The 13,697-nt window shown below is 36.7% G+C and overlaps 1 protein-coding gene across 1 annotated transcript in view; it reads left to right on the top strand.

Annotated features, from left to right (window-relative positions):
• Positions 1-13,697, top strand: part of LOC121730736 (C-Maf-inducing protein-like) — a 59,213-nt gene that overhangs the window by 22,489 nt on the left and 23,027 nt on the right. Inside the window, exon 2 of the mRNA XM_042119877.1 lies at positions 8,948-9,178. Coding sequence (XP_041975811.1) covers positions 8,948-9,178 — 231 coding nt within the window. The remainder of the gene's footprint in view (positions 1-8,947; positions 9,179-13,697) is intronic.

Here is a 13,697-nt window from a genome sequence, read left to right as displayed (position 1 = left end):
TTACCCATGAAAAGTAGAAATAGGGTTATATTTTAAAGGGGTAGTTATATCAGAATCCGTAAATACTTTTGAACTAAAAAATATACAATTCACATGGAAATGTTTATTATAACTAAAATGTTACAGTTATAGGTAACAATATACAGGGTGTAACAAAAACAAGTGATAATAATTTAGGGTGTGTACGTGTTCCTTGTAGAGAGTTCACTGTGAAAGTAGCAACGCTGAAAGACCAAAAAATTTTTTCACTTTTGTATGGGGAAACTCGTGACGCTCGGGCCCTTACCCATACAAAAGTGAAAAAAATTTTTCGTCTTTCAGAGCTGCTATTTTCACAGTGAACTCTCTACAAGGAACACGTACGCACCCGAAAGTATTATCACTAATTTTTGTTACACACTGTATACAAATTCGTCTTCTAAACTTAAAACAATGACACAATATACTCACTCTTCCAAAAACTTTACGAGATTGCCCCAATGCACCTTACCCCCTTACTAATAAACGCTATATAAGCTTTGAACAGTTATACAGTGTTTTGTCTTCTTCAATCCAATTAAAAATGTCACTTGTGTGACAGGAACAAAACACTGTATAACTATTCAAAGCTTATTCAACGTTTATTAGTAAGGGGGTTAATGTATAAACGTCAAAGTAATTAATGAAATTATTTTCCTTCGGACGAATTAGTGAATGATCGTCGTATTACGATTTCGCTTACGATTTTAATCTTAAGCATACGTACAATCTGGATGAAATTGACCAAAAGAGTATATTTTTTTTGTAACAATGAGAAAAAAAATACGTGAGATTTGCCGAGACCCCGGGACTCTCTCCAACGTAAGATTAGATGAGATTTTGTCTCGACCCCTCCCCTCCTTAAGCACCTCACGTAATTTGTGGACGCCCCCTTAAATTCTTAATAAATTATTTATTTATGATATGTACCATCGAAGAAATTGATTCAATGGCAGTTGACAGACCTACGCAGTTTAGTCGAGTTATGTCAAACCCAGCCGACAGGTCATGACTATTGAATTGACATTAATACCACCAAAAGACGCAGATCCGTCAACTGCCTGTGAATCAACTTCTCTGATAAGTGATAGTACATAAAATATGATGATAGTGCACACCTCCGTGCCTCGTGCCCGTGCGCACAAAAGGAGAGGTAAATAATACTTTTCCTCAAATGTATTGTTAACTATGTTACTACTATGTCTATGGGCCTGTCTTCCTAGTGGTTTTGGTTTACAATAATTTACTCTGCCTCGAGTAGTTGAGTTTCTGTTAAAAGACCAAAAACCACATTCAATATGTAGATAAAAATGTGACAATAGCAGGGCACTAGTGAATAACTTTAAAAAATATGGATTAAAGTCCAATATATTTAAAACGGTGATCGAATTTTTGTAGAAAAAAAATTAAACAATATAGGTACGCAATAGTGTGACGCGTACGTCATACAAAAAGTTAGACGGACATTTTATTAGGAAATTCCAATGAAGCCCATTTATTATTATCGGTCCTACAAATAGTATGACGTGGGGAAGTAGGAAATCAAAACTTATGCAAAATTCTTATATTTTCATTTTTATCTCGATATCGAAACGAAAGCATGTTGCCTATTAATATGATATAAGTAATAGATTGTTAAAATATGTGAGGAATTAGGAAATTAAAGCCGTACCTACTTTGACATTTTATAAATGCCTGCGATGACGTTGTCTGTTTATGCAACGTTCGACGTCATATTATAGCGTACTACGTTCAGTAGGAGGGCATCGTGAAGAATATTAGCCACGCCCATTTTGGCCACGATCTAGTTACCCTACGTTACGTAAGCCTACGTGGACCAAAGTTCAATAACGTAGATCAACGTTTAACGTACCACGCACGTAAAGGAGGTATTGACATTTGACGTAGACTTTTTAAATTTTTTTAATTTTCATAAAAGCATTTAGTTCATTTTCTATAGGTCTGTATGATACAGAATATTCGTTTATTTTATAATACGTATTTGTTGATTATGAGTTAAAAGGGGACGCGGATGCAGTAGAATTTAAACGAAGACACTATAATTGCCATCACAATTCACCCTGCGCCGGCACTTTATTGTGATAGAGACAGATACAGTGAATCGAGGTAACGTAGTCCTCTGATTCCTCCTTCAAAATAGAGCCTATCTAATAAAGTACTTATTTTTTTCCTCTCTACTTCATAATTTTCCCTTTTACATATTTTGATTTCAAATCATTTACCCGGTTCTTTCATGCAAAACAGAACGTAAAATTTTCAAATTGTTACTTATCCACTTCATCACTTCGTCCACTTATGTCTTCATTATTATTATGTAAATGCATGTTAATCATAATAATATGTACTTACCTACAAGAACCATGAGCGATTAAAGGATTTTCATATAGAAAGACGATTTTTCGTTAAACGTGTTAGTACTGAACACCGTTTTTTTCGGCCATTGAACATTTTTTAAACAATAGAAATACTTCAATGAGCAAATCATTGACGTTACCGTTTTTAGTTTTTGCAACGTACCTACGTCACTTTCGTAGAAGCTACGAGGTGGTATGGAAAAACCATTTTGTACCTACTTATAATTAAATTTAGGAATTCGTGTGACTTTTAAGTTGGGAAAATTTTAATGACTTCTCTGTACTTTTAGCTAATATTTGCCCAATACGTAAGACAATACTGACTAGATATAATCTACAGAAGCAATATAAATGAAAATGAGTTATAGTCATTTTCATTTATATTGCTTCTGTAGATGTCATGGAGACTTTACTAGGTTTTCAAGTACATTAGATAAAACTGATTGAAAAATAATAAGAGCGTTTTTTATTTTAGTGGTGGGTTCAGAAACTGTAGCCATTTTAAAGTTTTGAAAAAGAAAATATATTCAGAAAATTGCTTATTTAAATCAGTTATAAATATATTTTAGACAGCAAGGACTAAATAATTTAGTTTAGCGCAAAATAAAATATCTGCGAAGCTTAGTTAGGAAAATATGAAGCTTTACTTTTTTATATTTTAAAACGAGCTTTTGCCCGCGGCTTCGCTCGCGTTAAGAAGTATTATTATATACAAACTTTCACCCCCTATTTGAACCCCTTGGGGTTGGAATTTATCAAAATCCTTTCTTAGCGGATGCCTACGTCATAACATCTACCTGCATGCCAAATTTCAGCCCGATCCGTCCTGTGGTTTGGGCTGTGCGTTGATAGATCACTATGTCAATCAGTCAGTCACCTTTGAGTTTTATATACAGGGTGTAACAAAAATAAGTGATAATACTTTAGGGTGTGTACGTATTCCTTATAGAGAGTTCACTGTGAAAGTAGCAGCGCTGAAAGACCAATTTTTTTTTTCACTTTTGTATGGGGAAACTCGTGAGTCGTGACGCTCGGGCCCTTGCCCATACAAAAGTGAAAAAAAAATTTCGTCTTTCAGCGCTGCTACTTTCACAGTGAACTCTCTACAAGGAACACGTACACATCCTAAAGTATTATCAGTTATTTTTGTTACACACTGTATATAGATGTACCTACAGGCTTACCAAACCTTTGAATCGTCAGTGCTTTATATGGAAGCTTCTTTGGGGTATGTTAAACATCCAGTATCTTAATCTGACAGATCCGATGGCATTTCAATGTAAAAAAAAATTAACCCACCACATGAGAAATCTGATTTCTATACCATGATAACTAGACACATCTCGGAAGCCTATACAAGCTTAATCTGACACGCTGGAGCTACTCCCGAAATCCCCTCTTCCCCTCCCCAACTATAGAATATCTACACAGAAAAACATGTGACATGTGAATTGGTAGCAGTCGCCACCCATGCTTAGCTCCATTTACATCACGATGAAAATGAAACTGACTACTGAATATAATTTAAAATGTTTCATAATATTATGCTGTAAGTCTTCATCAAAAAGGAAATTGACCCTTTAGCCAAGAAGATTTTTTTATCGCTTCTTTATAGAATCGCCAATCAAATTTTATGGAATTGACATAAGCGTTCGATAGTATGAAGTTGACGTTCGACTCGTCTAATGTCAATTCCATACATTTTAATCGGCAATTCTTTAAAGAAAATGACTCGGCTAGAAGCTCTGGTTTAGCTAATAATATAATTAATAATAATAATAACTCCCATGTACCGGTTTCGGCAACGGTGGCCGGTTTCATTGAAACCAGGCCAGTTACGCAGGAGTATTTTTTGTGCCCAAGTGTGTGCGCAGTACACAAGAGCACTCTCTATTCCTTTACTCTCATATAACCCAGTGGGACGGAGAACCGATACGACTGGCGAGAGAGATCAGGCGCAGGACCGACTTTTTACATGCCCATCCGACGCATGGATCATCTTACTTGTCAGACAATTAGGTGATCAGCCTGCATTGTCCTAACCTAACCAAACTTGAAAATAATATGTTTCCAACGCGGGAATCGAACCCACGACCTCCGAGTCAAGAGCCACGCTCTAAACCACAGGACCACGGAGGCGCTCAGGCGCGCAGGCGCTGGTTTAGCTAATTAGTGGGGCAGTGATACAAGCGGAATACCCCACACGATAGTCGTCGGGCAAAACCAAAATATAATATCACTTCTGGGTAATCGGAAGATCGTTGGATCGGTCGACGTAATTTATTATTTAATACCTACGCTACGAATAACAAAAACCTAAAGGTAGTGTAACTGTGTCAAAAATTTGTCCACGAGTCTACAAAATGTGACCCGAATACATGCATACGTTATGCATGTATTCGGTACACAATTTTTTGTAAATATAGAAGTAACAATAATTAATATTGAAACGGCCTTATTTCGTAAAGAGTGTTAGATTTCGTTGCTATTGCCATATTTTAGTGTGCGAAAAGGAACCAAATTCAAAACGGTTGAGGTATGGGAGTTACGTTTCCTTAGTTTGTCATTTCATCGTTTATCGCGCGGGAACCGTACATTTTTCCGGGATAAAAAGTCCTTTCCCGGGACTCAAACGTATCTCCACGCCGAATTTCAGCAAAATCGGTTTAGTGGTTTGGCCGTGAAGAGGTAACAGACAGACAGACAGACACACTTTCGCATTTTTGATAATACTAGATGACGTCCGCAACTCCGTTGCACCAAAATTCGTTTATCGCGCAGGCACCGTACATTTTTCCGGGATAAAAACTATCCTATGTCCTTTCCCGGGACTCAAAGTATCTCCATGCCAAAGGGTCCAAGGGTTGAAACTTGTAACAAGTCAAAGTGATAATACTTTATATGGTGACGATCCCGCGGCTTCGCTCGCGTTAAGAAGTATTATTATAAACAAACTTTCATCCCCTTGGGGTTGGAATTTATCAAAATCCTTTCTTAGCGCATGCCTACGTTATAACATCTACCTGCATGCCAAATTTCAACCCGATCCGTCCAGTGGTTTGGGCTGTGCGTTGATAGATCACTATGTCAATCAGTCAGTCTGTCACCTTTGAGTTTTATAAATGGTCGCTGTTAAGCATTAGTTTCCTAACCCACAATTTTTTTTGTTGTTAAATTTTCAATGCAGTCTTGTTCTAAATCATCTACAGAACATAACTGCATTCATAACTCAATACGTAATTTTTGTGTGGTACTGGTACACAGTGCTTAACAGCGTCCAAATATAGATGAGATGTGTTTCTTATGTAGAGTTTACTCTAAAAGTATTTCTCAGTAAACTCTACATACAGCAGCTGCAGCGCTAGCAAAGTTTTGGAACATTCGTTTTTTCTTCAACGTTTGCAAAGCCTATGTTTTCTTTCAATTGGAGAAAGATTATTACAGATGAAAAACGGAAATAAATTAGAGCTTTTTTTTACATACTAACAAAATATATGACGATGATTATAATATTCGACGAGTCACGACGACGCGACGTGGTCACGACTGTCACAAGACAATATAAATCTATATATATAAAAATCAATTGCTGTTCGTTAGTCTCGCTAAAACTCGAAAACGGCTGAACGGATTTATCTTATCTTGGTCTTGAATTATTCGTGGAGGTCTAGGGAAGGTTTAAAAGGTGAGAAAAATTCGAATAATTGCCGGGAAAATCCTCAAAACAGCATTTTTCTATTTCCCATACAAACGTTTTCTAAATAAAATGGAGAGTCAATTTGTAATTTATTACCGCTGCATAAAGTTCAAATTCGCGTGCGCGTTGGAGGACCTAATATCGCGTTCTGAAACTCAACAAAAGTGAAAGTGAATCGCGAACGCGACAAAATTGCATAGTCTCAAAATACATAGTACATAAATGAAGTGGTGATCTGATGAAGTATCCGTAAGTAATCGAGGGAACTCCTCAAAACTTATAGGGAAACATGTGGTGACTTCGGTTTCGTGAGAAGTATTCTAAACATATGCTACAAACAACTAAGATTTTGCACCGAGATATACCTGGTATACCGTGGTTCGGGAGGTGCTGAGAGAACTCCTGATTCTTTATAGATACAAGTTTGGGAGTTTCGACGTTGTTTTAAGAACAGAAAGCATATGCTACTATGCAAATTACATTCATCATCATCATCATCACTACCATATTATACCATTTCATATTCTTTTAGATCGAGACTCGAGTTTGTCAAGCGATAGTTAAAAAAAATCTATACCTACCTAATATTATAAACCTGAAGAGTATATTTGCTTGAACGCGTCAATCTCAGGAACTACAGGTCCGATTTAAAAACTTATCTCAGTGTTAGAGGTAGAGTAAGACTATAGGCTATATTATATTATCACGCTAAGACTAATACGACCGAAGAAACTCAGGAAAATGTGTGAAAAACGGGGGAAATATTTTTTATGGGAAAATGTACGGTTTCTGTAACATTCCTAATTTACGCGGGCGAAGCCGCGCGGGACATCTAGTAACATATAAAAACAAAAAGTTGTCAAAAAGCTCCGTATTTAACTAACGACGATCATAAACTTCATGTTTTACAGCTTTTCCGAAAGGTGGTGTTACACCAATCTAAATATTGGTCCAACATTGACTAATATAAATAGGACGGTTTCAGCATCATCATACAAAGAGAGAAAAAATAACATAATATATGGTCGAATTGAGAAACCTTCTCCTTTTTGTAAGTCGGTTAAAGAAGATAGTTTGTTTACATTTTACAAGAGGGAAAGAATCAATTTGATCAAATAATAAATGAACAACTTGAATCAGGATCTTTGATGAAATTTTTAGCTTTCGTTTGTGTCTGACAGCATTTGCTTTCTTCTTATTAACTTGATGAATATTGTATGAAGCCGCTAAACGGATTAAACTGTGGTCAGTCGACGGCAGATCAAACATTTTTGCAACTCAACGTCAAGCTATAGGGTTTAAAGTTGCACACTGGATTTTCAGGACTCCGGACATGTTTCCACTGTATATTGGGCAAAGATCGTTGACAATGTAATACCACATTAAGTTTAGTCACCGCCCAAGAACCTAGACGTATTAAATTTAATTTTCAATATTACTCAGGTTCGCACTCAATTTATCATTAAATTTAGAGCCGGGAGTAAAAGTTAATCAAGTTGAACGTCCTCACCTCCCTTCAGGGTGTAACGTTTATTATTCTAGAAGCGTCTAGACTCTAGACGAAGGAGGTTGGCGACTCACGTCACGACCGACCGACTTAATATCACAATGCCGGTTAACCTCTAAGGCAGTGGTTCTTAAGCGGTGGTCCGCGGACCACTGGTGGTCCCTGAAGGCATTCCAAGTGGTCCGCGAAGCCATCCTTAATAATACGTGAGAATTCAGAAGTTAATAAAGAGTCACAAAAATCACATTAAATTAAAAGTTACATAGATTTTTGCCAAATGAAAAATGAGTACTAATTTTATAATTATTATTTATAATTGTGCTTGTTTTCTTTATCAAACCACCCTTAATTTAGGTAAACCAACAGGGTGGTCCCCGGCAAGACAAACATATTTTGGTAAGATGGTCCCTCGTGAGTCGTGACTAAAAGGTTAAGAACCACTGCTCTAAGAGCTCCCACACATAACTGCGAATTCGCATCGCATCAGAAATATCTGCGACAAAGCTCATAATAAAAAGAACATATTAATATATACGGTCGAATTGAGAAACCTCCTCCTTTTTGGAAGTCGGTTAAAAATTACATTGCGAATTGCGATGCGATGCGAATTCGCAGTTTTGTGCGGGAGCCCTAAGGGTCAGCGCTGACAGAAAGCGCAGCGGAGAGGATTTTATTAACGCACTTGTAAATAAACTTTAAAATTATTACACCAAAGTGCATAAATGGTTGAAACTTACAAAAATGCTGGCGCGTCCTCGAAGATACACGAAAATTTGCGCTTTAGTGTTATAATTTTAAAGTTTCTTCTCAAGTGCGATAATAAAATCCTCTCCGCTACGTCCCGTTCTGTCTGCACTAATCCTAAGTCACCTATGGAGAGTGTTAGCTGATAACTCCTTATCAAGAGCTTCCAACTATTTAACTAACAGCATGGAAAAAAAGCGTAGAAATTAATTAAAGGGGAACCACAAATTTTCCATAAACTATTGATGCCATATTTAGATAATCTTACGTCAAAGCTACGAAAAAAACTAGTGTCCTTATTTTTTGTGAACTCATAAATCTACTGTGAATTAAAATGATTCAATGAATCTATCGTAAGTCCGTGGTATTAGGCAATGACAATATGCACCATCATTCATAATATTGTTCTTAGTTTATACAGTGCATATAAAATATTGTAACTAATTCTGATAATAAGTTATTAATTAACTTTGGAACTTATTATAGCTCACCGTTTTTAAAATATCTTTGTCGTCAATTCAAGGCTATTTCACCGACTGTACTCTTAAGTATGATATTTAAAATTTAATATAAATAGTGTCTGAAGTAAAATTTTATTTGTTGCAGGGTTCGAGTCCAGAATGCTGCGTAGAGTCTAGTCCAAAGAACGATACCTCGGCTGGGTACCCGGGCCCGCCGCCAGGGCCGAGGTACACCTTGGCCACCGAAGGAGCCCTCAGAGTCTGCTGCTTTCAACACACGAGGACCGTGGTGGACAAGATATTGGCGGCCAAGTTCTTCCGAAGATGGGAGACGCATGTGCTGTGTTTGTTGGAAGACCGCGTTGTGTCCAAAACTGTAAGTATAGCCAGAAAATTTTACTGTTAATTTAATCAGTATTCACGTAAGTACAAAAAATATGTAAGACGCAAGTACAATGACAATAATAAAGTAATTATTATATTTTTTTTATTTATTTTTACTCCCTTCACTTGGTATACTCTATATCTGTGCTTAATATTGCCATAAAATTGCTCCAGTAGTTCGTAATTTCTAATATTTCCCCCGTTTTGCCCACATTTTCCTGAGTTTCATCGGTCGTATTAGTCTTAGCGTGATAATATATAGCCTATAGTCTTACTCGATAAATGAGCTATCTAACACTGAAATAAGTTTTTAAATCGGACCAGTAGTTCCTGAGATTAACGCGTTCAAGCAAACATACTCTTCAGGTTTATAATATTAGGTTGGTATAGATTTTTTTAATTATCTCTTGACAACCTCGAGTCTCGATCTAAAAGACTATGAAAAGTACCAATAACAGGGTCATTATAGGCTCATAAGTCATAACCATGGGATGATGCATGGTACACTATGGTAGTGATGATGATGATGATGAATGTAATTTGTATAGTAGCATATGCTTTCCGTTCTTAAAACAACGCTGAAACTCCCAAACTTGTATCTATAAAGAATCAGGAGTTCTCTCAGCACCTTCCGAACCACGGTATACCAAGTATACCTCGGTGCAAAATCTTACTTGTTGGTAGCATATTATGCTTAGAATACTTCTCACGAAACCGAAGTCACCACATATTTCCCTATAAATTTTGAAGAGTTCCCCCGATTACTTATGGATCAATCATCAGATTACCACTTCTGTGAATATAATACCAAATTGGGATAATACCCTATATACCAAAAGAAAAAATTTGAAAATCGGTTAACAAACGGCGGAGTAATCGTTGAACATAAGAAAACGAACATAACACCTCCCCCATTCTGAAAGTCGGAAAAATTGTAGCCTAGGTGTTATTCTGATGAGTTTCATTAAAATCCGTTCAGTAGTTTTTGCGTGAAAGAGTAACAAACATCCATACATCTATACATCCAAACAAACTTTCGCCTTTATAATATTACGAGCTTTTGCCCGCGGCTTCGCTCGCGTTAAGAAGTATTATTATATACAAACTTTCATCCCCTATTTGAACCCCTTGGGGTTGGAATTTATCAAAATCCTTTCTTAGCGGATGCCTACGTCATAATATCTACTTGCCAAATTTCAGCCCGATCCGTCCAGTGGTTTGGGATGTGCGTTGATAGATCACTATGTCAATCAGTCAGTCACCTTTGAGTTTTATATGTATATATAGATAAAGTAGGATTTTAAATTTTGATCAATAATTGAAATTGTTTCTTCATTACAATATTACATTTAAACTAATACTAATAAATAATAATATTATAAAGCGGAAGAGTTTGTTTGTTTGTTAGAACGCGCTAATCTCTGAAAGTACTGGTCGGATTTGAAAAATTATTTCAGTGTTGGATAGCCGATTTATCAAGAAAGGCTATATTTTGTCACGCTAAAGCGAAGAAATAGAGGAAAATGTGGAAATTTGCTTAATATATAAATTGCTTAATAACTTAAGAACTACTGGAGCAATTTTTATGTTATTTGGCACACATGAACAATAGACCACGTGAAGGGACATATATTTTTTTTTTGCGGAAATATGTACGGTTTCCGTGAAATTCCTAAATTACGCGGGCGAAGCCGCGCGGAACATCTAGGACAATATAATAGGCCTGTAATTGTTATGCGAAATACCAAATTATGTTCGTTCATTCAGATAGAAGGACAACAAGTTGGCTGTGGTAGGTTTTCCCCGGAATATATTCCTAACTCGTTTTCCGCTGGAATTTTTAATAAGTTACGTCTAATTTCCTTCTTGTTGTAATTAAAAAAAAACAGCAGTAAAGGTAATCTTCTTTTTTGGTAAATAAAATGAATTTGAAATATTGTTAGGGAGATCGTAGACGACACACTTTTTGTGTGATCGAGTCTGCGGCGCACATACAGTCTGCATGGCGCGCCATGCCGACGTCTGCGATCTCCCTTAGTCTCGCTAAAACTCGGGATGGCTGAACCGATCAGACATATTTCAGTCTTCGAATATTCGTGGATGTCCAGGGAAGGTTTATGGAAGAGAGTGATAAAAAGTTCGCGTGGTCATCTAGCATAATATTATAACTAACTAAACTACCTAGTACCTACTATTTAAATAGCCGCACATTGTTAATGTTGTTACTACATTTTTACAATATTTCTTCTCAGCCCCAAAATTTCAGGCTGCTATCGCGCTTGAGCCCCTAGCCGAGACGTTTTCTTCGTCGCTTCTTTATAGAATCGCCGATCAAAAATGTATGGGATTGACATTTTAATACCTCGATCGTGGAAATCGCAGACACAGTAGATTTTCAATTATTGTTCGATAATATGAATTCAAGGCATTCGACTCGTGTCATGTTAATTCCATCCCATCAAAAACATCCTGTAAAAAAACCAAGTCTCGCAACTCAGTTTACCGTAAAAATTTATGAGATCCATGCAGTACCAAGTCGGTTAATTTATTCAGTTCCTACCTATGGGACCTTCTGTCTCAAGTTATTACGTAAGTTATTATCATATCAATATTAAAAATCTTTTACGTTTTAAATAAATAGATCAACTTGGACATCGCTTGGACATATAAATTGTAAGATACATTGTGTTTTCATGCGATGTCCAAGTCGATCAGTCACGCGTATTCTGAAACTGTAGGAAATCAAAGAATTCTATTTAAACTGAAGGAAATAGGGAATAATGACGTATTAGATCGTCGACTGGTTGTTAAGGAAAAATGCTGACAATTAATCTATTACGTCCTTTTAAAAATATCACCTAAGTATTTTGTTTTTTCGTCAAACATAATTTATCATATTTCGAAATATCTTAAAAATATAAGAGAATCTTTTATAAGACAAAAAACAAAAAACAAAGCTGAATTCATGTTGTATATAAAATAGTTGAATCAAGATGTATTTTTCTGCCGGTGAAGGCACTTATGTACTCGTGAAAAGTTCCCGTTCGCGTCATAGTTTCGACTTTCGGGCTACTTGCGTTCGATCACGTTTCACTGCACGTTCGCGTTCGCAACGCTTTCACGTTGCAGGGCATCACGCCTAAAGTAGTTTTTCTCGTAAGATTCCTCACAGGAACAATATAGGGGTGTTAGGTAAACAATTGACCATATATTTTTCATAATCCGGGGAAAAAGTAGGATGCAATTACGATTACACTCCTTTAAAGTCTTTTGATATTCCTTCTTATTTTGCGTGACTTCTTAAGGATTTGACGGAAATCTGTGGTTTTATATAACTCGGCCCGGGTCGCGGGTGTGTGAGGGGGTGTCGGGGGATGGGGGGGGAGTGTTCTGACGTCACCGGTAACCTCGCAGCGCGGTCCCGCACGGGCATTGCCCTCTACGTCACGGCCCGAAAGCGTGCTGCGCTGCCCTACTAACTGCGCGCTCAATTTTTGACCTGACCCAATTTCATCGAAGCCATAAAGCTGAGGCCCTCTGTAGAACACAATCTGGTGAACGCCTATGAATAAAAAGAAGTTGACCTGCTCTTGCTCCTATATCGCTCTTTTACCTGCAAATGGGAATATTTTATGAAATGATCGCAGTTTCTACTTTTCAATATCAAATTCATTCTACGTTTGAGGTATGAAATTGTATGGCTAATTTCAATATTCCTCATGTAAGTGTATTAATTCTTATCTATACTATAATATTATAAAGCGGAAGAGTTTGTTTGTTTGTTACGCTAAGACTAATAGGAGGGAAGAAATAGAGGAAAATGTGGAAAAAACGGGGAAAATTATTTGAAAGGGCTTATTTTAACGAACTAATCTCAGGAACTACTGGTCCGATTTGAAAAATTCTTTCAGTTTTAGATAGCCCAGCTATCGAGAAAGGCTATAGGCTACATTTTATTACGCTAAGACTAATAGGAGGGAAGAAATAGAGGAAAATGTGGAAAAACGGGGGAAATTATTTGAAAGTGCTTATCTCACGAACTACTCGAGCATTTTTTCTGTTAATTGGATCAGATAAGAAGTAGACCACGTGAAGGATCATAGGCTTTTTTGTGGACTAATTTATCTGTGAAATATCTAATTTACGCGGGCGAAGCCGCGCGGAACGTGCAGTGGAAAATAAAGTTTTTCAAGTCTCAAAATTGTTAGGCATATTTTTAATACACCATCTATTTCCAATTTCCATTAACCACTTTTACATATCGTTTAGTTTATTGGCTTTAAAAAATTGTAGAGGCTGCGGAAAAAACTAATCCATATCTAGAATTAGCTCTCAAAAACAACAATGCACACTCGAAACCTGTTAGCCAACCTTTGACCTTTCCTAAATGTTAAAACGATCAATAAAATTGGCGGTCCAATGACTTAAATGAATACAGATGAACAAATTATTATTCATTGTTTATTTGACGTCAAGAGTTACGCAAGTACCTACGTCACTAAACATACATA

Source organism: Aricia agestis, chromosome 9 (assembly GCF_905147365.1).
Source record: "Aricia agestis chromosome 9, ilAriAges1.1, whole genome shotgun sequence".
Taxonomy (NCBI): Eukaryota; Metazoa; Arthropoda; class Insecta; order Lepidoptera; family Lycaenidae; genus Aricia; species Aricia agestis.
This window is presented reverse-complemented; position numbering and strand designations above follow the sequence as displayed.